Raw genomic sequence first — 26,794 nt, 5'->3', positions numbered from 1 at the left:
TAAAATAAATCTGAACCCCAGGTCATGGATTGGCCCACATCAGCCTATAATGTACACCTCTTAACACAAGGTGTACAAGACTCATAGGAGAGGAAATAGAACCTGCACCTATTTTTCAAGACAAAGTAGAATCCTTGGCATGCCTTCCAGTGATAGAAGAAAGGATTCCAAGGGAGGAGCGGGGGCTGAAAAACTACTACCCTCTGCTACTGGACACTTAAAGGAGTGCCAGGCCATGTGTCACAGTAGGCGCCAGTTGTCACTAATCATGTCTTCTGCATGCATGTTTGCACACAGCACGATCATTGAACCATGGAAAGTGCGGACAGAACAGGAACAGTTTGATTTCATAAGCTTGCTACCATATCCTTCCACTATACTGACTTTGCAAACTTGAGTAAGATGTCTTACCACCTCTTTTTCTAGAAAATCAGCAGAGATTCCGAGTGATCTACTTGGTTGCTGTCCTTTCTTCCACACACTGACATTTTGCTGCCCGGGGCATCCAACCCCCCCTTTTCTCCTCCAGAAAACCTGGGTAAATCTTCCCTCTAACTGAAATGTGCCTGATGGTATTGGCCCCCATTTTTTCTGCTAGCTGCTATTTATTTCTAGGTGACTCAGCCAAAAGCAGTTCATGGGGATTTCAGTAAATACAAATTCAATTAATAAATAATTAATTAAGAGTTTTGAAACAATAAATTAGATAATCATGTTCAGCACTGAAGGGTAAAGTGAAAAAATGTTAATTCATAAAAAAATTTAAAAGGCTAATTATAAGAATACAGTTGAATAGACAGACACATTCACTCATAAAAAGCATACTTAATTTTAAATGAGCGTATTTTGCGCTGTGCTGGCGATTGGTGGACACGCGCAGAACTGCTGGTGTGCTCTTTTAAATCTCCCTGTTTTCTATCTTCGTTTATTTTAGTTTAGTGTTTGCCTTGTTTTTAACTTAGGCCCCTTACCTGCACTTTAAATTGGTCGTCACCGTGTTGGAGCGGGTCCTCTTCCCTGACAGCTCGCGCTTGCCGGCCATATTGGGGGGAACTCCGGGACGCCTGGCGGCGCCATTTTGGAGGTTGACGCGCTAGTTGTCACAAGGACACTAGGCGCCTATTTTAGACGGGAGATGGCGCGCAGCGGACACGCGCAGCGGGACCGCCGCAATTCCGCCGGAGTTACGCCTGAGTTCAGCCCGTCTGCGCCCGTCCGCGCTGAGGACGGGCTGCAGGCCGGGCTGGACTCTAGTACTTCCGTGCCTCCCACATTGACGAGGAGGTGGTACTTACTACATGAGCTCTTAGCTCTTAGACCTCCGCCTCGACGTTGTCATCACAGCTGGTCGCCGTATGAGCTAACACGCTATTCTACCTGTCCATGGTGTCATGTGGTGCTCTGCCCCTTGGCTTGTGGTGGAAAGGTACGTGTTAAACCCCCATCACCTCTGATTGCCTTACCCCCCAGAACTGGCTTTTTGATTAATGCTCGGTCACTTATATAGCTTTCCACGAGTTTGTCAATGACAGGCAACCCGACTGGGTATTTGTGACTGAAACTTGGGCATCTGCCTCGTCGGGCCATGATCTGTTGCTGGCAATACCGGAGGGCTACACCTTATACAGACAGGATAGATTGGTAAGGAGAGGGGGGGGCTTGGCAATCATCTGTAGGGCCCCACTCCTGGGCTCCATCAAAACACTGTCTGACCCTGCGGACGCTTTTGAGGCCTTATACTTTTGCATAACTTGCTCTCTGACAGAGTCTTTTACTGGTATCTTGGTCTATAGACCACCGGGCCCCAGAACCAGCTTCTGCTCTGAGCTGTTCCGTATCCTGGAACCATACTTTGACAAACCTCATTTCTCTATCCTGGGGGATTTCAATTTTCATTTAGATGATGTGGTTTCTAGGGATTCTGCTCAGCTTATTGATGCGTTGGAAGCCTGTGAGTTTATTCAGCGTGTAAATCATCCGACGCACAGGGCTGGCCACACCTTGGATGGGGTGTTTACCAATGATCCTAGACTCTCAGTTGGCTCTCCCCTCCCCTTGGTTTGGTCGGACCACTCTGCGGTACCCCTTGTTCTTTCATTTGCTACCAATGATCTCCTCACTGCTGCTCCGCGTAACAGAGCTTTGAAAAGAGGATATAGGAATATCAATAATCAAGCCCTCGTTCCTTTCCTAAGAGATTGTGGTATTTCCGCTTTAAGAGACGCGGATGGTGCCGCTCAGGAGCTTGTCAACGCTATTACTACTGCGGTTGATACGTTAGCTCCCGCCTCTCTACGCTATGTTGCGCGGCGGAAACCCTCTGCACCCTGGTTTACGGAGCCTCTAAGACTCTTAAGACAATCCTGCAGGACTAAGGAGAGGAAATGGAGAGGAAATGGCGTAAGTCATGGGCTCCTTCTGACAGAGAGGACCATAAACGGATACTACGAGAATATAAATCTCGAGTTATCAAGGAGAAGCAGGAATATTTCTCCCAGTTGACAATTGCGCTTCCCTCATCTAAAAAGCTTTTTAAGATTGTGGGCTCATTGTGCTCGCTTCAGACCCCTGATCCAGTGGTGGCTTCGCAAGAGCTCTGCAATAATCTTTCCGATTTTTTCTATAATAAAATCTCGGATATCCACTCGGCCCTTGATAGTCAGAAGAAGATGCTGGATGAGCATTCTCTGAGTAACATTAAGGCCTCGGAATCCTGGAGGAGAGACCCACATATCTCTCTTTCCCACTTTCCGCTTCTCTCTCTCGAGGATCTCAACTTATTGTTGGATCGGACTAAGTCAGCCTCCCCGGCCGATCCCTGTCCGTTGAAAGTTTTAAGGGACTGTAGGGAATCACTTCTGCCACCTTTTCTGGCAGTCTTGAACGCGGGCTTGACTCAGGGCATCTTTCCAATGGTCTGGAAAAAGGCCATAGTGAAACCCCTCTTAAAAAAATCTTCCTTGGATCCGGGAGTGATGAAGAATTTTAGGCCCATCTCCCTCTTGCCTGCCCCTGCAAAGATGCTTGAAGCCCATTTAAACGCTCACCTTTCCACCTTCCTTGATTCCTCTGGGTTCTTAGATAGTTCGCAGCATGGTTTCAGGAAGTTTCATAGTACTGAATCTGCTCTGACTATGGTAGTGGATAACATCCGGCGTAAAGTTGATCTGGGTCAGTCGACGATTCTTGTTCTGCTGGATCTGACTGCAGCATTCGACACCCTGTCTCCCTCTACCCTTACATCGCGGTTGAGGGAGGCAGGGGTCGCAGGACAGGCTCTCAGCCTTCTTGACTCTTTCTTACATCAGAGAGAGCAAAGAGTTCTGCTGGGTGATTACCTTTCCCCTGCTAAATCTTTGCAATGTGGAGTGCCCCAGGGTTCGGCCTTAAGCCCCACCCTATTTAATCTGTATGTGGCCCCCCTTGCAAGATTAGTAAGATCGCAGGGGATGGAGGTAGTATCCTATGCAGATGACACTCAGATTATGGTGTCCCTTAACCATTCTCTGGCTGTCTCTGCCGCGAGCTTTAGGGCCTGCATGCAGATGGTCGCTGAGTGGATGGTGCTTAATTCTTTAAAACTCAATGCCGATAAAACGGAGGTTCTTGTGTTCGGCAAAGATCAAAACATCTGGTCTAATGAGTGGTGGCCTCCTTCCCTAGGAACCTGCCCTATTCCCTCCTCCACGGCAAGGAATCTTGGTGTTATTTTTGATACCTCACTTGCTATGAATAGCCAGACTAACAGGACCGTGGCTACTTGCTGGGGAATTATTAAAATCCTTAAACGCATTATTCATTATCTGTCCCCGCAGGCACGAAAACACACAGTCACGGCCCTCGTGGGCTCCAGATTAGATTACTGCAATGCACTATACGCGGAGTCTAATAAATATCTGATACAACGTCTGCAGGTAGTACAGAACGCTGCCGCTAGATTTGTTTTAGCACTTCCCAGGGACTCTTCGGCGACGATGGCCAGGAGGAACTTGCACTGGCTCCCTATCAGATTTAGAATTTCATTCAAACTCCTCTGTCTCACCTATAGAGCCGTGCAGGCTGGCCCTTCAAATGCTCTGGGGTCTCTGCTCACTCGATATATTCCTTGCAGGTCTTTGCGTTCTGCAGACTCCAACAAGCTTGTGGTCCCTCGCTCTAAAAAATCCAGATGGGGGAGCAGAGCTTTTTCCACTGTTGCGCCTCTACTCTGGAATGGTCTTCCTCTAGAGATTAAGGCGCTTCCCTCTTTGTCTTTGTTTAGAAAAGCGCTTAAAACCTGGTTCTTTATAAAGGCCTATCAGTAAGCTCTCATGTTCTCCTCCAGTCAGCTTTTATGTTAGGCGCCTTGACGCCCATTGGGCTAAGTTTGCGCGTTACAAGTCCCGCTTCATTCATTCATTCATTCATAATGTAAATCCCATTCCAAAATATCCATTCGCACCAGCAGGGTATGTAGATTTCAGTATTATGTGTAGACTTTGTAATCATGGTGCGTGAGTGGCAACATTTTTAAAGTGCGTACATCTGTTCAGAAAGAATGTGTAAGGATAAAATCAAACTGTTAGATATACATTATTCAGCTTACAGAAAAAGTTCAAAGAACGCAAATAATGTTTTTTCTGTCATGATTTGATTTCATGATTCTGTCAAAGAGATACACAAAAGCAGGCGCTTCATAAATGAGCATATGAACTGGAATTTTGAATGGTGCAACATAGATTAAAAATCTTCAATTGACAACTGAATAATCAAGAAATGTGTGATTGCCCTGAAGAAGTCCTGGATTTCTGAGGACAAAACATGTCTGATTGATGATAGAAATGTTTTGTTTTTGACATTTTGTACGTGATGGAATAGGAATCATTAAATCATCTCATGATAGAAAGCGCATTATTTGTGCCCTTTGAAATTTTTTAGGTCGAGCCTAGATCATGCGCTGCTCTGCGAGGCATTGTGTAGCTGGTATATGTAGTGCAAGGAACCCCATCTTTTCTATAGGCTGTTGTTAAATGCCTGCTTTTATTTGGTGGGTATGCTAAATTAGTCCCGCCTTTTGGCATTTTGGACCCTCCCAGGCGATTGCCCCTCTTACATGTGGTACTACGTTTTAAAAAATATATGTTTATTCCCACGGACTCTTTTTATTTTCATTTCCCTCTGCTTATGTATTAGCACGTCGTCCGTCATGTTTAGACACCATTTGTTGCGTTTATATTATGCCCGCTTTATCTTTCCTTCGTCGCTGCCTCTTTGTTTTTGTTATTTTCACCCCTCCCTCCAGTGTTAGGACACCCCTTTCCCCCTCTGTGGATACTTACAACAGTAAGCATTCCTATGCGGTGTACTGCCGCTTTAAATTTGCCCTGCAACTAGCTTACTGCCGCTGCTGTTTCCAGGCCCCCAGACATACGATAGACTAACCGAATTTAACAACATGGCAAATCCATGTATTTATTTCCGTTAAAGTACAAGGTAAAGACGAATACTCGGATTTGCGCACTGACTCTGTGAAGCCACAGAGATGTAGGTGAAATGTGGAGTTCCAAGCATGCTTCAACCCTTTCTCACCCAGACTCTTAGTCACTCGGATTCTGTAGCATGAAGGGGGCCACAAAACTGACCTTGATTTATAAATTCCAGAGGCGGCACAATAAGGAGACAAAAAGTGTATCCTGTGATACTCTGAATTTAATTTACTAATGGATAACAACTCCGCTTTCCATTGGCGAACGTGCATAAGTTATCAGTTCTGTTTTTCTTGCTCTCATCTTCCAGGTATGTTTACAGCTTTGTGTGGTGGGAAGGGTTTGGTGAGAATCGGAAGCCGGTCAAGTTACATAGCGTTTTATGGTTGAAGTGCCACTGAATAGTATGATGTATTGCAGGATGTTGTGATTTTAGTAAGATGGTGTGATGTGGCTGGCATGTTGGATTCTTTGAGATGATATGCTGTGGCTTTGTGTGGCACGATGTGGTGTGCATGCTGTTGCTGTACTATCTGGTGTTATATGATGTGGTGTAATGTTATGTGGTGCAGTATGGTATGATGTGGAGTTCGGTATGATGAAGTGTGATTTGGGGTAGTGTTTTTATGGTGCGTTATTGTGTTGTATTGTATGGTATTAGGTGGTAAATGCCGTAGAATAGTGTGATGTGGTGTGTTTTGTTAAGTAGGATGATGTGATTTTGGATAGTGTCATGTTGTTCTATGATGAGACAGAGTGTATGTAGCTTTGTGTGGTGTGTCTTAGATGCTTTGATGTCTTATGGTCAGGTATAGAATGAGGTGATTTTAAGTGTTGCGGTGTTATGTGCTTTTGAATGGTGTCTTATACATTTGATGGTATTGCATGTCTAAGGTATAAGTTTGCTGGGTAAATATGATATGCTGTGGTGGGGTGTGTTGCTGTATGGTATTATGTGTTGCAATGTACAATGACATGATAGAGTGGTGTATGAGATAATGTGGCATGATCTATTGCATGAATTATTCTGTATGTTCTGGTGTTCAATACTGAGACTGGTGTGGTAAGAAAGAGACAGTATGCGGTTTTGGATGTTGTAGTATGGCCCGGTGTAGAATTCTATGTTGTATGGGTGGCGTTATATTATGAGGTTTTGTAATGTGTGACATGGTGTCTTGCATAGTCTGGTATGGTGTGATGAAGTATTGTATGGTGTTGTATGGTATAATGTGGTACAGTACCTATAATTTGACTTACTACTGCTTGGTTCAATTCAATACCACACAACATAATTACACTCCACTCAATAGCACATTATCATACTTCACATAAATCTAATCAATGCCGCATAGCAACACTCCACATAAATACACTCCACACCATGCCACATCATTCCACTCAACATAATTCCACTCAGTGCCACATAAGTCCATGCAACACAATTCAACTCCTTACAATGCCATTCCACTGCTCAAAATTCCACTCCACAGTACATAATTCCACGACACACCACATACATCCAAACCAATTCACACCACAAAATTCCACATCATGCCATATAATTCAACACCACACCACACACCTCCATGCAATACATGCCACTCCTCGACACACAACACCACTACACATAAGTCCACTACACTTAATACCACATAATTACTATCCACATAATTCCATTGCACAAGCACGCATTGAACCAACATTTTTCATATTGGTTCACTTTAGGTCTTTCAGCAGAGTTTATTTACCATAACTTAAAAAAAAAAAAAAACCGCAAACACACACTCGCCTCCAATTCTTTCGCTGGCTTGTGCGTACTCAAACGCAGCCTCTTTATGCGTCTATAACTTTCTCTCCCCTTCATTCTCTCATACACTATTTCTACTACTCTATCTAGATTTCATTCACCACTCCATACACAAACTACCTATCTTCTGAATCTTACTTTTCTATCTATTTTATACAACTCTCACCCCTATCTATTCACCATACCATATAATTCCACTACACTAGAGTTTCACCCAACACAATTTCACAGCTCAGAATTCCAATTCAAACCACATAATTCCCCTACAACCAAGATACATACATCCTCTCCACTCCAAACAAAAAACATAAGTAAAAAACAATATAATTTGCAAAACCAATAGTATAAACTCTCTCAAATGCGAGACCTATTGCATTGCAAATGCTTGTTCTATAAATTGTTTTATCCAAATCTAATAGAATGCCTCCCAAATTATGTGCAGTACAGATATTCCTTCAATTTTTCTATTGAATACTGAATATGGCGACCTCAGCAGATAGGCTGTCAACGTTTTTTCTTGCACCTACTGAACAAACATTAGAGATTGTACTAACTGCAAGGTATACATGGCATTAGCTACAATTGTGTAACTGGTCAAGGAATAAATCAATGTCTACTTTTCCACTGGAATTGGTGCAATGTAAGAAAGTGTGCTGAAATCTAGATTTGATACCACCACTAGCAAATCTGTGCTTAAATGTTATTTGCCAGTATGAAGTCTAAAATATTTCCTACACTGTTTTGAACAAATTATTGTGACTTATATGGTTGTCAAACACATTATTCTTCATGTGTGGAAATACGTTTGTTTTCTGAAAAACAAATTCCCGATGTATTCTAACACAGACTCGACATAGACGTACTATATGGCGATAAAAAGTACACCCCAGTCCCAAAGGGTATTAATTTTAAAACTGTTATTTTATATTTCTGTAAATGATTTGTCGCTAGCCAATGAATCTTGTTTCACAGCTCATTTGCATCACAAAAATGCCCCTTTTTACCTAAACTCTTTGCAAGTGCTAAACCCCTTACAAACTCCCGCTCGCCTACATTTAGAGTTTTCAGCTGTGGTTCGATGTGAAACAAATCATAAACTAACACAGACTTAAGTGATTTCAACAAAACTGAGGTTACCAGGTTATCAGTGAATATGTTGTTTTAATCAGTCATGTTTAACGATTGTATTTTCTGTTTTGTCACTGCTGCCACAGTGATACTTGGTAAGTACAGTGCTTCCCTATGAGTACAATGTGTTTGTATCTCTGGTCTGATTTTGCACCTGGCTGCTTTGCACATCTGTAGAGTGAGCAGAGATCATCCGCATTTAATGAATTTTTACAAACTCTACGAGGGTATCTTATTTTTCTACCGATTCTCCCTTCCAAATTTTCTAGGTTCATACAGCAACAAAAAAGATTGTCTCATTAATATTCAGTGGCCTTTTGTAACCTGTGTTACGATATTCTTTTTGATGAAACACCGATATTTCTGTATTTATCAGGGAACATTATCAAAGCTATTTTTAGATAACATTTGTTTCTAAGTTATTAAAACAGAAATCAGGAATTGTGAACCTCTACCACACTAGGAGAGTCAGTTTTTCCAATTAAATATTGTGTATTCAGTAAGCCATCCCCCACCACAATTTTCTACACTCTCGGTAGAATGCTATGAGGTCAAAACTGTTCATAATAGGATCTGCAAATTCTGCACATGCTGGCAAGTTAACAAAATAGAACCATTTAGTCCTTGTTGTTTGACTGATTTCTAAAAAAACACACACAAAGGGAGACAGAGTTAACATTAACTCTGCCAGCAAGCTACATGGGTGCTGAACTGTTCAGTGTTTTTTTGCGCTCACCTCAAACAAAAATCCTGATGAACAATCAACTAATTTTTTTAGGCCCCACTTCTGTTTACTACCTTGAATGACAGTACATATAAACTAAAAGTTCAAAGCTTTAAGGACAAAAATGTTGTATGTTTGAAAAATGTTGTATGGTTGATTATGAAGATTGACCCATTTGTTGAATTTGAATCAAATTCAATAACCGCTTATCCTGCGCAGAATTATCAAGAGTGTCAAAAGGGGTTAGTAAGGATCCAGTTTCTAGGGATGTGTACAAAACCCCCAACTAATTTTTTGTTGTGTCCTAATATTAATGTTCTTTCATTTAAGTATTGTCAGTGAATTTTAGAATTATATATAAATTGGCATATTCACTTTCACCTTGTTTCTAAAGTATTGTGCCTCTAACTGTGCTGTTAGGTTAATCTATGAAGTCCTCAAACGTTCAAACGAGCTTCCTGAATTTTACAGTATTTGAGAGCTTGTATTTTTTGGCATACTCTTTCTTCACCCCTCTGGAATCATTCAGTGTGTCCTTTATTGAATATTATTGCTACCAAGCATATCTCTCGTTATAGGCTATTTAGACTTTTTCTTCTGAGAGGTCTGGTGATTCTTTTCCAAGGGTCTGCAAACTAAAAAGATGGCTGAATAAAATCCAGTTAGCTTTCCAAAGCACCATAAGTCTGTGAATTTACACAATTTTTTACATAGTTTCTAAGCGGCTGTAAAATTTCGTAATATTAAAATTACAGTAAAAGTAACAAATAGAATGTCATGAAATTTGGAAAAGCACACAGAACAAAGTGGTCTCTGTATACAAGTAATTTTTGATGTAGTCTGTTTGGTTAATTTTGCACTGATATACCAAAAGAGTAACATTCCCATAACAGTATACATTTGCCTAAAAAAGGATACTGATATTTGTTGCAGTACTGTGAGGCTTAAGTGGTGATGCCGGTGCTGAATAGATTGCTGTGGTCACTGCAGGGGCTTAAGACATGTGTGATGCTGTCACCGAGCCAGATCTATGGTTTGAAATATCTAAAACATAGTTCATGAAACCAGTGAACTCCTAGTAAATTTGCTTGATAGTGCTAAATACTAAAGTTACGAAATATGCAAAGACTGACCTAGTTTAAAGGAATTTGTAATTGTCATTTTTTTAGGCCTCCTAGACCGGTAACCAGCATGAACGATGCAATCTTCTCGCACTCTGTTCCATCCTCAGGAAGTCCTTTCACAAACAAAAGGTGAGTGCTGAGTTAAAATAATACATACTATGCGAAAGTTTGGTTTGAAAGTATAAAGAATTCTGTTGAATGCACACATTTGTGTTTGTCAACTAGAAACAGGAAGAATGGCCATAAGACAACCTAGGTGTGGTAGACTTAAGAACCCCTGTAGAAGACCCTCACCATTACAGTGCAGTTACATATAAATCTTTTTAAAATACTGATCTAGGGAGGGAGGGATGGACTTTGTAACCAAATCCCAAAGATGGATTTTGTCATCAAACAGGCTCTATGCCTTTGTATGGAGCTCTGTTGTTCTAGAGTATGTTATGGAGCTATCAGTTGAATGCAGTCTCTCCGTCATAAAAAATAATACCTTCTTACTTTAATTGTAATTCATTGTACAGACCCATTGATTCACAAAGCTGTAATTTGTGTAAAAGCTGATCTTTTAGAGAAGCCTTCTCCTGTTCATCCAGTCTCCCATAACAGCATACCCATTGTGCAAATCAGTTAAGCAATTTATTGTTGGATCTGATGACTTTTAACTCAAGTGTTTCATTTTCTACCTCGTAATTGTCCACTTTTCAACCTCATGTCACAGAGGAGGAAGAGGGGCAATAAAGGAAGCCAGGCAGATCACACCATGCACCAAAGCTGTCCGCATTTTGCAAGATTAGCTCCTGTTACATACAGGCCACAGTGTAATTAGAGAAAGATCACTATAACATTTTAAATATCCAGTCAAACATCCAATTGTCTTGGATTTGTTATTGTGTCTGAGCAGTTTACCTCAGAACTGACAACAGGCATTAAAGTGGACAAATGAATCACTGCATCTGTGGATTCCACTGGCCATGCTCCTGTCCCTGATAATGCATAGCTACTAAAATGGGCAAAGGGGATTGTGGTAGAGGTATGCAGGTCAGCCATCAGTGAGTAGTGGGCTGCTTCTGCCTACAGAGCAGCACTGCCGAAGCCACAGCCTGCTGTGCACACTGTGAGAAAAGTGGCTTCTACTCTTCGGAACTCATCTTGGACCTCTGCAACTCCAATGCACATGTGATGGACATAGTAGACATTTTATGGTTGGCTTGTGGCTACAAAAGATCTGTGGATGTCTATCCCAGAGCGCCTTTTGCACTCACTTGCTGATTTTACTGTTTATATTGAGTCTTGCATTGTGCTTTTTATATATTCAATATACATCCAGTTGAAAAAAGAAAACCTGTGAAGTTCCTTTTGTTAAGGCTTTTTAGATTTATTATTCATTTTATAATTATTATAATACTGTCTGAATCCTCAATAATAAGCTTTATTTCAGCAATTTCATCTTTCCATTCTTTGTATTTTTTAACAACAACATGTACACAATTATACCAATGCATTTCATGCTTCTTTAGCACTTCATCAGGTGAGTTCTCAGTATCAATCAGAATTTTTATCAGAACAATGCCCATAGCACGTGAAGTCCTCATATAAACGTCACCAGTTGAGCAGTAAACAGTGCATCAAAAGATAATAACCAATGTGGAAACAACTGTGTGAATGAGATCATACGACTCCATTTAATCATAGTGTGGATGCAAGGTGTCATCTGTCTAGTTAACAAGTAAGAATTAACTGGTTGATCATCCATGCCGCCATATACCTTGTGGGTTTCTGGTTAGACATTTTCCATTTCTCACCACCATTAAACCGGGGTCTCTGAACTAGCAACATTGCGTATCTTGGCAGTAGCGATTAGGGAATTGTTAAACAAAATGTCCCATCACCTAATAATGATGAAGGGATAAAGTCGCACCTTATTGTAACCAATTTTCTGTGCATATCTGTTAAGTGCTTATAAATGTGTGTCATAGCGGGTCTATCTTGTATTCAGAACTACCGTCTATGAGGCATATTTTCTGTAATTACAAACAATGACCAGTGGTGCGTGGTCATGCAGATGCCCCTTCCCCATAATATGCATTCCTAACTGTGCTCAAGTGTTAGGTTATTACCCAATCTTTACGGACTTTTAGTCCATGTACGTAATATGAGTAATTTTACACTCAAGCACTAGAATTGAGTCCCAGTTACACAACATTAATTGTATCTCAAGCGTATCACATGCAGAGACTGATGATGATTATGTTTCGATCATGATCAAGTTATTCCAACATACTTATTATCTCAATCAACTGATATCAAGGATGCTGAAGAATCGCCTGAACAAATACCAAGTAGGAGTGTATATGGAGGGTCTGACCTCTGGCCAACTCAATCAATCGCACATCATTTGTTCCATTACACTGGAAACACGCAAACTACTTCACGGACACACACTTGCATGCCTGGCAATATTATATGACACATTTTTTTAAATTATTTCTCCATTCGCAGTTGTCTTAACCTCTTCAGTGCCCATGACGAGATAGTCTCGTCTTGGAGCACGGTCACGCTGTGCCCATGACGAGACTATCTCGTCATGAACCCCACCCACTAATACAACGCCCGGCACAGGAGGGGGAAAGGGCGTGGCACAGAAGGGGTTAAGTGAAAACTGTCACACATTTTGGTTGACATCATTTGTGTATAAATACTCCACTAACACAGATATAATTGTTTTTAGCAAATAATCTGAAGAATTCGCTGAACTGGATGTTATTGTTATTTTTTGTAAGATGGTCTTTAGTAATCTTCAAACATGTTACAGACAAACCCTTATCCACACTGGTATGTATAAGACGTGTGCCTCAATAGAGGTAATGGCAATCAGTTATTCCTAAATGGCAACCTACCCAAATTACGGGTGTGTACCTGAAATAACCCCATATTTCAGTGACAGGCCGCCCTTTTATGTGGCTGTCATCAGTGCTTTTTAAGTTTCTATCGATTCATTTACTATACTTTGATATACATCTGACACAGTGCACAATAATCAAGTAAATATATCCACTGATATCACAGACAAAACCTTATCCACCCTATTGTGTATAAAATGTATGCCTAAAGAGTTGTAAAGGCAATCTGTTGTCTACATGCCTACTGAGATGACTGATGGTGTTTAAAGTAAACCCATGATGCTCATGTGATTTGTATAGCCAATGATATTATTCTTAAATTATGTACAGAAATAAGCATGTTTGTATGGCATCTACTGGCCATAGATTGTTGGGCACCATGTGGAAACTTGTCCCCTGCATCCTTTGTCAAGCAGTCAGCCATCATAAAATAGAGTTACTTTTCACTACTTCACGTCAGTAGTGATCAGCCTAGCTCTGTCTGGACAAAATGGAAGAAAGAGTCTAGGGCTCAGTGCATTAGTACAACAAAGAAGTTTAAATTGAAAGTAGAGGAGGCAATGGAAAATATGGCCAGGCATACAAATTACATGGTCATAAAATACTGGTTGCAAACTGCGACCAGCATTTTTTGCAAACCGTAATGATTGTGTAATAATAGGTCAGTTCTCAAAATTCCGAATTACGGTGGGCAAGCAATCTGGCCTACCTCATGAACATTAATGAGGTAGGTTGCAAACTACGGTTCACTACGATTGGAGGCTATCACAGAGATGGTGACCTGCTGGAGTTCAGCAGACCGCCATATCTGTGATTGCTTTTAAATAAGCTAACTTTTTGTTTAAAAGCAGTCAGATTGTCTTAAAGGAAACAGGGCTGAGTTAAAAAAAATCTCTTTTTAAAGTTTGTGGAAGAGAGACAGTGCTCATTTAGCCCAGTCCTCAACAAACATTTTTTTTTTACTTTCACAAAGGGGACCCTTTCCTTTTTGCAAATGCATTACCACCTCCTTTGTGGAGTCAGTAAATGTTGAATGTTTTACAACCAGATTTCAGTTGCAAATCATTGATACATAAGATATTGATTCTGTATTTGGAAGGGATGCCTGCAACATGTCCCTTCCAGATACGAAAATTGCTATCCATTGGATTCCCAGTTTAGGAGTTTGAAAAAGTTATTAGTACATTGTGTGTTAAACCATTAAAATGCTTAGTACACCTGCTACTATGTCACATGCAAGTCCATCCCACATATCGAGTATATCAGAGGCATTATAATTTCTAAATTGTGTAGCCAATTGCCACTGAGGGCGCAAATATTAACATAAGTGGGACAGCATGCCATAGTGCACCTAAAACATATTGCAAAGTGGAATGTACAGCAAGGCCAGCATCTTTGGCTGCCACTGCAAAGTGGAATGTACAATAAGGCAAAACCTTTGGTAGCGACTGCAGGCCAGTACTGTTGACCACTATAGCATCTCCGACGTGCACACTCCTTAAAGAATGCCCGTTGGGTATTGCAGCCCATCCCCCTAGCAGGACCCAATGATGAAGCATGACACTTCAATGGGTGAGGGTCCTTGTATCCTACAAAGTGATGCCCCATAATTAGTGATTATCCCCTATACGCCCCTTTTTCTATCAAATTATCTATCTATTAAAGGTGAACACCAACTCATAACATCATACCTTGGGTGTGTGATTTAACTTTTGAGAGGACTATGAAGGACCGACCAACCTCTTTCTCCCCCCCTACCCCATTTGTACAGGAGCCTAATAGGATGACCACTCATTACAAAGGAATGTGTCACATTTTCGGTAGTAATGCTCCAACGCACCAGAACCCCAGCATCTGCCACACACCGAGTTACCAGAGATGGTGTGTTCAGAAGCTGCTGAAGACATTGAACCTCAGAATGACCATACAGACCTCCGTTGATCCCCTAGGAGTATCAATAGGCTTCAGCGACTGATCAAAAAGATGTGCCAAGAAGGCAATTGGTTTAAAAAGGGCTTGGCAACTGAATTATTCTCACTCCACTCTTTCTCATCTTCCTTCGTAATCACTTCCCGCCTTCCTTCAAAAAACACTTCCTTAGGATGAGGTGCGTTGTGGGGAACAAGACAGTTTTTACTAGGCACCAATGCAGAACGCATAACTGGTGTTTTGCTTCAGGGGTGTATAGGCCACAGCGTAAGTCAGTCGAACCTGGTGGAACTAATAAATGTCAAGTCAGACATCTGGTTGTGCTGCTGGTTCAGCGCAGAAATGGCAAACAGCACAACAGCACTGCTAGGAAACTACTCAACATTCAGACCACTTCAAAATTGTAAGAATTATTGGTGTTAAGTGGTATTAGTCACCTTATAAAGTACTTTGGTGTGCTGAATGTAGTTATTAAGTGATACTATCAGTTTCTGAACTGGTTAGATTTGAACTATTGTCAAAGCTGGTTTTTCAACTTTTGGTGAACATGTTACGTTTTGTGTGAATCAAGATGTACACCACTCAGTGGCCTTACCAATGCCATTTTTAATCAGTTAACTTTATTTAAACATGTGAAAAGATATTTCATTCATTGAAGTCATCCCAGCTGTCCCTTTTCCTGCATAAGAAATCACGTGTCTGGTGTTATTGTTAATGGTAAAAGGCAGAGAAACACAATTGGACCTAAACTTGCATGGAAGGAATCATCAAAGATCTGTTTGTCGTCATTTAGGCTTTTTGTTAACTATTATTTGACCTCTGGTAAGTCATGCTCCCTGGTGTGTAAACAGTATATTTGTTGGAAGGGTAGTTATGTTTTCAAACCCCTTCAGTACATTTCCGTATCAAGCTTACTATACCCCTCAGCTTTCAGCACCCTCCAAATGGACCCAGGAGCATTGCACATCCTCGCTCTGTAAGATGACCATTATCAATTGTAAACAGAACTTTAATGTCTTCAAATAAACATTAATGATCTGTTTAAACAAGCACACAACACAGTTCTGTAAGTCTTTTTTAGGATTTTGCAAACATTCATATCTTCTAGTTGTATCTGACCCCCACCATTGTTGAATGCTGTGCAATGAAAGGGAATGAAAAGTAATGTTTAAGAAACCTTAACATGTAAGCTGCTGAGATCCAACCCCACTTGACACTGACTTCCTTTGATGATCAAATGAAATGAAAGTTGCCTTAATGGATTATTGAATTTTACTGATGTTTAGCCCAGGATACTTTCAGAACCAATTTCCTCTTTGAGTTACACTGCCCGGGACAATGGTCATCTGGGTCAACAGAAGACTCCCTGATTCGAGGGTGCTTCATCCAGTGCTGTTGTGTACCAGTGTGTGATCCCCTGGATCATAACCTCTGAACTGGAGGTGAGGGATGTATATGCCTGCTTTTTGTTTTGCTTAAAAATCGTTTTTCATGGTTAATATCTATAAATCTCTGTTTTAATTTAATATTTTAATACAACAAACATAGCTTTACAAGGGTCTCGTTTTTACTAGTTATTGTGATACCACATGTAACTCAGTCTATTTTGCTGATAACCAGAAGTGTTCTAAATTGCACACATTGACATAAGCAATTCATTTGGAAGAATTCTCAAACTCCTCTTAGAGTTGGCTCTTAAATCTAATTATTTCGGCCAAGTAGCTACTCAAGAGGACAAGTCTATCTCCACTCATGTCGTCCAACCATTCAAAGTGTCTGCCACCTCTCCTACCATTGTTCATGAAAAATTCCCAGATGGCCCAGTACAGTTACTTTTTAGATTTTTATTTTTCGAACAAGGCCAGAAAATGTGAATTTCAGTATTATACAAATGACAGATTTGCTAACATATCATAATAAACATTATAGTCATCTTTGGGTGCATTGCATCAGACAGGCACTTAAGAAGCATAAAAAAGACATTGGCATACACAGGGAAAAGTGACCGTTATTTGCGTGGCACAAAAAAGATGTTGCCTGAATATGACTGCTGTGGGGAGGCCTAGTTACCTTGGGGCTAGTTAGCTCCATAAGAAATGTTTTCCCTGGTTACTGAATGGCTTGGGTCTTATCAATGTACATTGAGCTTATGCAATCTTGGTCAGTATGCAATATATAGGGTTGTGTAATCATTTAAATTCCTCTTAATCCTACTAATTTTAAAGACAAGCTCACAGAACTGGACATAGATGTATTCAGCATAGGGGCTCTTCACCATACAGCAATGTTATTCATGTCAGGGGATTTCAATCCTAAACTTCGGCTAAACCACCTAGACAGTGTACTTGCAGAAACGATTCGCTCATTCAAAATACCTGAGATAATAGTATCATCTTGGCTCACTCATTAAAAGCCAAGTAAATACTTTTGTTGTTAGCACAACGTAATTTAGTAAAGCTAGATGGTCACTTTCTTAAATATAGCCCTGCTCATCCAACTGTTATACACTGGCACCAAAAGAGCAGATTGATTTTATTTGCCTATCTGCAGAACATCTTAACATCGTTAAATCTTTCAGGGTGGTTCTTTTTGCGATATGTGATGATCTGGCTCTTAAACCCTTCCAATATTGTTAGTGCTAATTTTGTGGTTCCAATTTTAAAATTTACATCCATATGCTTCCAATTGAGGAGTCCAAATTACAGACAATAATCTCTGTGAATTTAAGATTAGTTTCCAGTCCACCAGTATCCCTTTGATAGGGGACTTATGATCTAACTTGGTATGAATGTATGATCATTAATGTCTCTCACATCTTGAAAACCAAAACAGTCACCATTCATTTTGTCATCCCAAGAGGAAAATATACAACAAATGGGTTGGTTTAATTCAGAATTTCAGACATTTAGGAATAAACTTAATTTGGCTCATTCTAAAATCCTTAATGATAAGAATTCTCAAATAGTAGAAAATGGAAAAACCTTGAAAAGGTGCTACTGTTGTCTTATTTTACAAAAGAGATTTGAATATTATAATTCCTGCTGCCTCCAAATGTTTTCAGCCGTTAATGTAGGAAATAGTAAAAAATTTTGTTCTTTAGTAAACAAGGCAATCACTTTTTCACCAACAAGCTTTGAAGGCTCAATTCCCCATGAATGCAGGTGTATTCACATACATGATAGAGACTACTAGCCACAGATTCCTTCACGTAGAATTATCCCCAGGCGTGAGACTGGATCTGGAAAACTTTCTTGCCCAGCATCCCTGCGTGCCAGGGGAACGGCATCACACGACTCCGCCCAGGCGTCGTCCACGTACGTGACGTCAGCGAGATGACATAAGTCCCACCCTGGCGCGCCTACGTCCGTTTTTTCCTTTTCCGCGTGCAACGTGGATCCGGTTTGTGCTCTGGGCCAGTCTAGGCCTTTCCCTTATGCTATTGCTGCATGTGTGGGAACAGTGTGCGAATGCCTTCAGGCTTTAAAACTTGTTCATCGTGTGGCCACCTCATGTCAGCGACGGTTCCTCACCCCATCTGTGTGTGGTGTTTGGGGGAACACCACGACTCCACTTATTGTGAGGCGTGCCAGCAGGTGAAGCCGAAGTCCCAGCGTGAGCACCGGATGAAACTTCTTTCAGCTCGTGTGTCCAGGTCGGCGTCATCATCTCGCCCGGCCCCTGAGGAGGGTTCTCGGACCCGCGGCTTCCCTCGCTGGCTTCGATCTTCTCCCAGGTCGCAAGTGCGCCACTCACCTCTTGGTAAGTGTTGCAGTTTGTCCCCAAGGGTCGGGTTCTGGCCTGTCGGGGGCGTTTGCTCTCCGCGGTTGGTGCGGCCCAGCGTGTCGTCCCCTTATCCGCCGTTTCCCGGCATGGGGGCAACCAGAGTCCAGATGGAGACATATGCGGCGGCTTTGCAGGCCTCGCTGGCTTGTCCTCCTCCTCCTTCCCCTCCTGGGACATCAGCGGATCCCTTGCAGTGTGCACGGCCCTCCGCGGTGTCGCCGGCGGCTCCAGCCCCAGCACCGACTGGTTCGGATCCAGGCTCGGAGGATGTGGTGCCATTGGGGTGCAGCCCTTCGGGGGTCCCTCCTTCGGACCACAGTGCCTCTGCTTCGCAGCAAACTCCCGCGGGAGTCCCTGTGGTGTTGCAGGAGGTCGCCGGGGCTCGGGTTGCACCCCCAAGCCCCTCTTGGTCCTCTGGACGGGCGGCGGCCTTGTCCGAGGCCGAGGTTACGGCGCCGGCAGCTGCTGGCCCTGGCGGCACCGCAGGGATCAGCGGAGGGCCCGTCTCACCCTGTCACGAGTCGCGGCTGGCGGGGGTCTCCTCATCCCCTCCCTGGGCCCTTCTCGTCCCTCCGCGCAGGAGGCTGCCTCGCCGGAAGTCCGGTCGGCGCCGTGCCGGCGCCGCTCCGGCTCTGGTCCAGCTCCGGTCTCCTGCGCCATGTGCTGTGTCGGAGGTCGCCCCGGCGTCTCCTCCGGCGCCGGTCGGCGGCGGTGTCCTGCCTCAGGTTGCGGCCTCTTTGGCGTCGGGCCGACGTCGGGTCATTGACTCGTCTTCGGACGCCTCCTCTTCTCCAGAGGTTCGGCGGTTGCTGGTGTCATCCTCGCCGGAGACGGGCCGCCGTGTCATGGCTTTTTTCCCGACGTCGTCTAAAGGCGGCTCCTTGCCGTCTCCGCGACCGCCGGAGGAGCCGCAAGTCCCCCACTCATCGGTCCCTTTTCCTTCCTTTCGGCCTTGGCCCTTCCTTCGCCCGGTTGGCTTGGGGGATGGCTGCCTTAGATTGCAGCCGTCACCTAACGAGGAGCTGCTTTCCCCTCCGCGGGGCCCTACGGAGGCGGGTGCAGCTTTCGCCCGCGCTGTTTCCATGGCTGTGGGAATGTTGCACATGGGTGATCCAGCTACCCATTTCCCCGCAGATCATATTCTGGAGGTTCTCCATCAGGGCTCTGGTGGTAGGGAACTGTTGATTCCCTTCGAGGGTTCACTCCACTCTTCTCTCTTGGGGACTTGGGGCCGTCCCGCCATGGGTGACCCGGTGCCCCAGCACCTTTTGCACCTCCACCATACAGCACCACGTGATCCGGTGTGCCTTTCTCTTCACCCTTCACCAGAGGCCCCCTTTTGCAGTCTGTCTTTCCTGCTTTGCCGCTGCTGTTGTCTCCCGTCACGGAAGGCCTGCTGGCTGGACTCCTGGGGGTGCAATATGTTTGCCTCAACCAGTGCTGCTCTGCGGGCCCTTAACACACTGTGTGTTTTGGCTAGGGCCACTTCTTGCTTTTGGGACTCGGCGGAGTCCCTTATGTCTGCCGCTTCTCAGGAGGGTGCCTGTGCGGATTTGAGACACCATGTCTTGGATGGTCGGAGCTGGCAGCGTTTCTCCTTCGCTCCACTCTGGACATCTCGGAGGTGCTGGGCCGTGCCATGGCTTCTTCGGTTGCCCTTCGTCGTCATGCCTGGCTTCGAGACAGTGTGTTCCCAGAGAATGTTCGAGAACAGCTGGTGGACCTTCCCTTCGATGGTGCTCTTTTGTTCCATGCTCCTGCGGACTCAGCCATCCAGAGGTTCTTGGCAGGGCTTCATCCTCCACCTCCTCCTCCCCCCTCCTTCTTCTCAGTGACCTGCGTGTTGATCTGGTTCTTGGAGCTGTTCTTCCGTTGGGGCAGGTCGCACCGGTTGTCTGGCTGAGGTTGTGGTTCTGTTGGCTGCTGGCCAGCCCTTTTTGACTGTGTGTTTTTCCTTTGGGTTTTTTACACCATGCTGGGCCTGAGATTGGCTGCTTGATCAGCCTCCTGCGGGATTTTTTGCCGCAGGTCTTTTTTGTTGCCCTCCGCTGCGGAAGTTTCTTCCTAAGAGGTTCCCATGTCTTGGGATATGACATGCCCTATGTGGGGCAGGGTTGGCTGTTATATAGCCCTGATATGTGCTGGGGCGTTGTGGTCGCCTGCGGGCTTCGGCTCTTTGTGGCGTTATGGTATGTTGCGGATGCAACCTTCTTCTTCGCCTTTTTGCTTGACTGTTTCGTTCTGTGGTGTCCCTGGCATCTGGCGGAGCTTGCCAGTGCCGCCCTCTTGTTCTTTCTGCACCTTTGTGCCATCTTTGGGCTTTAGTGGGACTGTCATCCTGCCTTCTCTGCTGCTTCCAGTGGGCCTTGCACTCGATTCTACCTCTTCTCCCTGTGAGGGGGATGGTCCCTGGCTTCTGGATCCTCTTGCAGGCGCAGTTTGTCCCTGCGGGGCGTTGGATGAATCTTCCTGGGTGACCTTGAGTTCCCCTTTTCGGCTTCCGCCTTCTTCTTGCTGCTGGCGCCATCCTGTCTGGGATTGCCTTTGCTCTGCCTCTTCTCCTTGGAGTCCTTAGGTTACTCTTCTCCTTCGGTGCTCCTTTCCTTGCCTTGGCCTTGGGCGGAGGTTTTGTTGCCTCCCGTGGGCGTGGAGTGTTTGGCCTCCTTGCGCCTTGCCTTGTTTCCTCTGCTGAGTGAGGGCAGGCTATCTTCTTCTCTTCTTCTTTTTCCTTTGCCTGGGGGCACGGGGCTCCTCGTCCTGTTTCCATACTCTGCCCCCGTGCGGCCCTCTGTTATGCCCCAGTGGGTGGGGTCCTCTCGTAGACCCTCCTTCCCCTTGGGTATGGCTAGGGTATCTATTCTACGTGAAGGAATCTGCGGCTAGTAGTCTCTATCAGATGTACGAGTTACTTACCTTCGGAAATGATGTATCTGGTAGAGACGATTCTAGCCGCAGATTCCTTCACAGCCCGCCCTTCCTCCCTGTTCTGCGAGGGCTTGTGATTTGGTCTTTTGCACTCGCTTCCCTGCGGGTAGCTGTGTCTTCTTTCTCTCTTTCTGTCAGGCTTTCCTTTTTTCCTCCCCGTAGTCACATGGGAGGATAGGTTTGTTGGTGCTTCTGGCACTTTGCGATCCTTGAGGTTGGGGTCTTTTGGCTGTGCCGCTGCCCTTGTTCCTGATGGGGGTTGTCACACTCTGTGTTTGGGATGTCTTGGAGTTTTGTCGCTCCCTGTGTTGTGGTGCGGAAAAGTTCTCAGAAGAAAACTGACATGGGTGGGATTTATGTGACCTCGCTGACATAACGTACGCGGATGACAGCTGGGCGGAGTCGCGTGATGCCGTCCCCCCGGTGTGCCGGGATGCTGGGCAAGAAAGTTTTCCAGATCCAGTCTCACGCCTGGGGATAATTCTACGTGAAGGAATCTGCGGCTAGAATCGTCTCTACCAGATACATCGTTACCAAGGGTAAGTAACTCGTACTAATGGTCTATACAACAAGGACCAAGGATTGTATCCCTTAAAGAAGATGGGATTTATAACCCTTGCCTTGTTCTATTACTACTGCAGGAAACTGTCCTTTTGTCTGAAATGATTGGGAATTTAAAACTAACTCACACTTGAGGAACAAATAACTTCCTGCAATTTTATTCAAAACTCATTCTTTTTGGTGGGCCTACTTACTCAGGAACTTCTTTCAGTGGGTAACGATTCACGGTTCCATTCCGTGTTCCTGGAATAGAATAATTCTAACATCTATAATAAAGGAGGGTGGCCAAACTGACCCAGCAAATTATAGGTTAAATTTCCTGGACACCACATTTAAGATTTTTCTGAGAACAGTACTACAGTGTTTTGAAAATGGATTTCCAGTGAGAACCTAATCCCTAGGGAACAGGAAGGTTTTAGACATAACCATTTGACAATTGAACATTGTTTTATTCATTGGGATTTATCAAGAAGAGTAATAGAGGCAGTTGAAAAGCCTCGATGCTGCTTTGTCAATCATTGTGCACCTTTTGGCCTGTGGATCGAAATTTGCTGAGGTACATACTTCAAGACTATAAGATTTATGAAGGTCTTTTATACATTATTCATGTGTTTCACTCACAAAATTGAGTACAAGTCAATCTTAATATCAGTGGTACCCTCTCTTCTAAGGTTCTGATTGAAAACGGTTTGAGGCAGGGTTGTATCTTGGCCCCCTTTTCTTTTAGTTTATTTTTGGACGACTTTCCAAATAAGATTGCAGCGACCTATCCGTTTCCACCCAAAATCAGTAATGAGATTCTCCCGTGGTTACTGTATGCTGATGACCTGATTTTATTAGACTACTAACTGGTTGCCTTCAAAGGAAAATCAGTGCCCTAAATGATTAATACTCCATCAACAAACTATTACCATAGCAAAGGCTAAAACTTTGATTTTTTTTTCAAGAGAATTAAGAAATTCCAAATTGTTCCCTGAAAAAACCTCTAAAATAGGTAAGAAATTATAGAAGTTATAAATATTTCAGCTTATAGTTTGCTGATAACCTTAATTGAGACCTATATTTATTCGTTTTAAAATATTCTCTTTAGCTATAATAGATGTTCTTAAGAGGGTTGATTATAAATATTGTGTTAACTCATTTGTCCCGTTAAAAAAACTAGCTTAGAGAAGTTATTACCCCAAGCCCTTTATGGCACTGAATTATTATCATTAGATCCCACGGCTGTGTGGGACTGTGTTGAAAATATTTGTTTAGAAAACAGTTTTCAGTTCCTACGAACTGAAAACATAGATTAGACTTTCTCATTTCCCTCTTGGAAATTGCTCGCTAAAACCCAAGGCCTGAATTTTTTTAATTCTTTAAACTGCTCTACATTCAAAGTTAAGGCTTTGGTTGTCACCTGGTAAGCTAGAATTGCAGTTTGGTGTTGGAGGCATTTTTTCTTACTTGTCAGAAATTCGCACTAAAACATTAAGAAGTCAAATTATGAGAAGTAGGATTCAGACTAATCCATCTTGGCAAATCAAAGGTGTTATGAAGCAGATTCAGACATATGGTGGTCGCTGTTTCTATCTAAATCCTATATTTTTAAAATATGGAGGTCGCACCAGACAGAAAGCTTTAAACATTCTATTTTCTTTTGGCATTGGAGTTGCCCTTGGTTGTTACTTGCCCAAAGTAGAACCTTTTTAGTGATCTACAGTTTTTCTAATTTTTATTCATGTTTTAGTTTTAGATTGTAGTTTCTTGCTATAGTTCACTTATTTAGTTAATTGATCTCACAAGTTTTAAATTTAGTTTTTTAACATTTATTGTTGAATTGGTTGGTGACTGTTCTAGTAGTATTATCAGATTGCTTTAACTCTTGGCAGTGTAATGAACTCATTGTTGACTGTTGGCATTGTAAAGAACTTTATACCTTGTTGTAGATAGGATTGCATTCTGTTATATGATGCTTTCTTTTTAATATTATGTGCTGTTTTTTATTACTCTAAAACATTTTACGAGAATATTTCTTTGAAATTCAATACAAGTATCTATTAACAGTCAAAATTTGCTACGCGCATACACTCAAATTGCTCCTTTAAGCTTGTTGAAGATGTAGGCCACAATTTACAAATACAAAACTGTTCAGACTGTTTATAGAAAAGCGGATGTCAAGGTCTCGTTGCCTTGAAGGAGACAAAGCATGTTGGTCTGGCTTTGGTCCAGAGGTGAAAATAATATAAGCATTCAGATCTCAGTCTTTGCTGCACTAATTGAATCTCTTAGGTACAAATTTTGATGCAAACTCAAAACTTTGATGTGATACTCAGCAACATCCATTTTCTTACTGAAAATTCAGAGATGTTCCTATATACTAGGACCTCCAATAAACCTCCTGCTTCAAAATTCTTCTGTTCGGGAGCTTCAGTTGTGAAATCTTGAATACTCACAAATTTTGAGCTAGCATCTGTTTACAGATCTTGTATCCTCTTTAAACCTGTCACCTGTAATGATTTCAGAATCTCAAACTAGCATCAGGTTCAATAGCGCGAATGCTCTAAAATCTTGTTTTCATTATCAGGTTTGAAATTTCAAACACTAAATCCTCAAATGCTCTGAAATCTTAAACACAAATCAAATTTTAAATTTAAAAAAACTGCACTAACATTTTGAATGCTCTAAAACTGCACTTAGGCACTAGGTTTAAAGTCTCAAACACCCTAAAAACCTCAGCTCTCATCAGCAGCAATTTCAAAATCTGGAATGCTCTAAAACCTCAAAATGGCATCAATACACTAGAATCTCAAACTTGCAGTTAAAAATCTTGAATGCTCTAAAACCTTGAACATTTAAAATATCTTAAGTTGTTGGCCACTGAATGAAGGCTATTAACTAACATTCCTGAAGCCTGTAGAACCAATGTAATCATATTCTGAATATTTAGGCTTCTTCTGGTAATGGTTTTTAATGACGGTCATGTCCGTAGCTGGTAAGGCATTGTTTATTTTAACTCAGTCTGCTATTTTTATAAACACAGAATATAATGCAGCAGGTGAGTCGACTGCTTCCTTGGTGTGTTTAGATGTTGCCATACCTTGTAATGTGAAATGTGGTTTTTGCTCCCTAACAATACTGTGGCTTTGTTGCTGAAAGTTTAAGGTTACGAGATGACTCCCTGTCATTGAGGTTGCAATGCTCCAGTCTTGAACTTAGCTTTTATACATCATTGTTTTCAGGTGTGTTCCTTCATTGGAAGTGGTATAGGACTCCAACACCCAGATTGCATTAGGTTGTTTAAACGGATACAGGGGAATTTGGATATGGAGTCACCTGGTCACGTTACTAATATTCGGATCGATTATTATATGCGTATGTTTGCATTCTATTGTGTTTTAATGTTCTTTATACTCTGTCAAGCTTTGGCGCATAATTTTTGTGTTAATTGCCAAGCATGTTTTGCATTGAAAGCTGTCTGCATGCTGGCACAGATTTAACCCCTGGCTTTATTGTTTGAATTATTCAGGTTACAGGAGGGGGTAAATAGCAGCAGTCCCCTGGCTGATGAGCATTCTTTTATAAAGCTGTTTGCAAATCAGCTGCACGACAATTCACGGTCAGTAAAGAAGAACTAAAACACTAACCACTGTAGCCGGCATAGGATGTACTAAACCATAAGTGTCCAGTCCACGCAGTCTTATTTCTGTCGGTGAAACTTACCCAAGAATACATGATTTCAACTGCTCCATTTCAATGGTATCCTGCCTATATTTCACCAATATCCTGAATCTTATAACCTGGTTTATCAATTTGGTATCAGTTCTCTGTTTCTTACTTGGTCTCTTTCACTCACTTTCCCTTGCTTCCACTTGCTCTCTCCCTCTCCCTTAGTCTCTTATGCTATGCTTTGTTCATTTAAATGTATAAAGCGCAACAACCGCCCACAGGTCCTTTGGTGCTCAAACAGTAAGGAGCGCGAATGATGATGATGGTTACAAAGTAAAGAGTTGAGGTTTAAGTCTTTTCCTGAAGATCAGGAAAGTGTCTGAGTCGTTTACAACAGAAAAGAGGTTGTTCCAAAGCTGTAAATCCAGTGCAGCAAAGACGTACCTTCACAGGAAGACTTATTAAAATGTGCAACAACTAATCGGTTGGCTTTGGTGAACTGAAAAGATCCAAGGGCACTTAATCTTTTGCCCTTGAGCTAAGGAAGCCAAGAAAAGACTTGTTCAGATCCTTAAACAGGATACTCAAAGCCTTAAAGAAAATTATCTGCTGAATAGAAACCCAGTGTAACCTCTGGAGAATAGAGCTGGCAGACTAAAAACAGTCATCCTTTGCCATCAATCTTGCTATTTGATTGTGAATAACTTGAAGCCTGTGGATTTGGAACATAGATATCCCAAACTAGGGAGAATTGCAGTAATCCAGCCTTGCACCTATGATAGCTGAAATGACCAAGTGTC

General features: G+C 42.7%; 1 protein-coding gene across 10 annotated transcripts in view; it reads left to right on the top strand.

The window, feature by feature from the left end:
* DTNA (dystrobrevin alpha) overlaps positions 1–26,794 on the top strand; it is a 980,878-nt gene that overhangs the window by 746,135 nt on the left and 207,949 nt on the right. For 6 of the 10 annotated variants that reach the window (XM_085605682.1, XM_085605675.1, XM_085605677.1 and 3 more), the window contains one exon: positions 10,294–10,377. In XM_085605682.1, coding sequence (XP_085461808.1) covers positions 10,294–10,377 — 84 coding nt within the window. Of the gene's footprint in view, positions 1–10,293; positions 10,378–25,854; positions 25,945–26,794 lie in introns of all 10 variants that reach the window. The other 4 variants (XM_085605673.1, XM_085605674.1, XM_085605672.1 and 1 more) reach the window with 1 other exon arrangement.

The sequence above is a fragment of the Triturus cristatus genome, chromosome 5_1 (genome assembly GCF_964204655.1).
Source record: "Triturus cristatus chromosome 5_1, aTriCri1.1, whole genome shotgun sequence".
Taxonomy (NCBI): domain Eukaryota; kingdom Metazoa; phylum Chordata; class Amphibia; order Caudata; family Salamandridae; genus Triturus; species Triturus cristatus.
The sequence above is the reverse complement of the archived record's forward strand: the minus strand, read 5'-3'. Positions and strand labels throughout refer to the sequence as shown.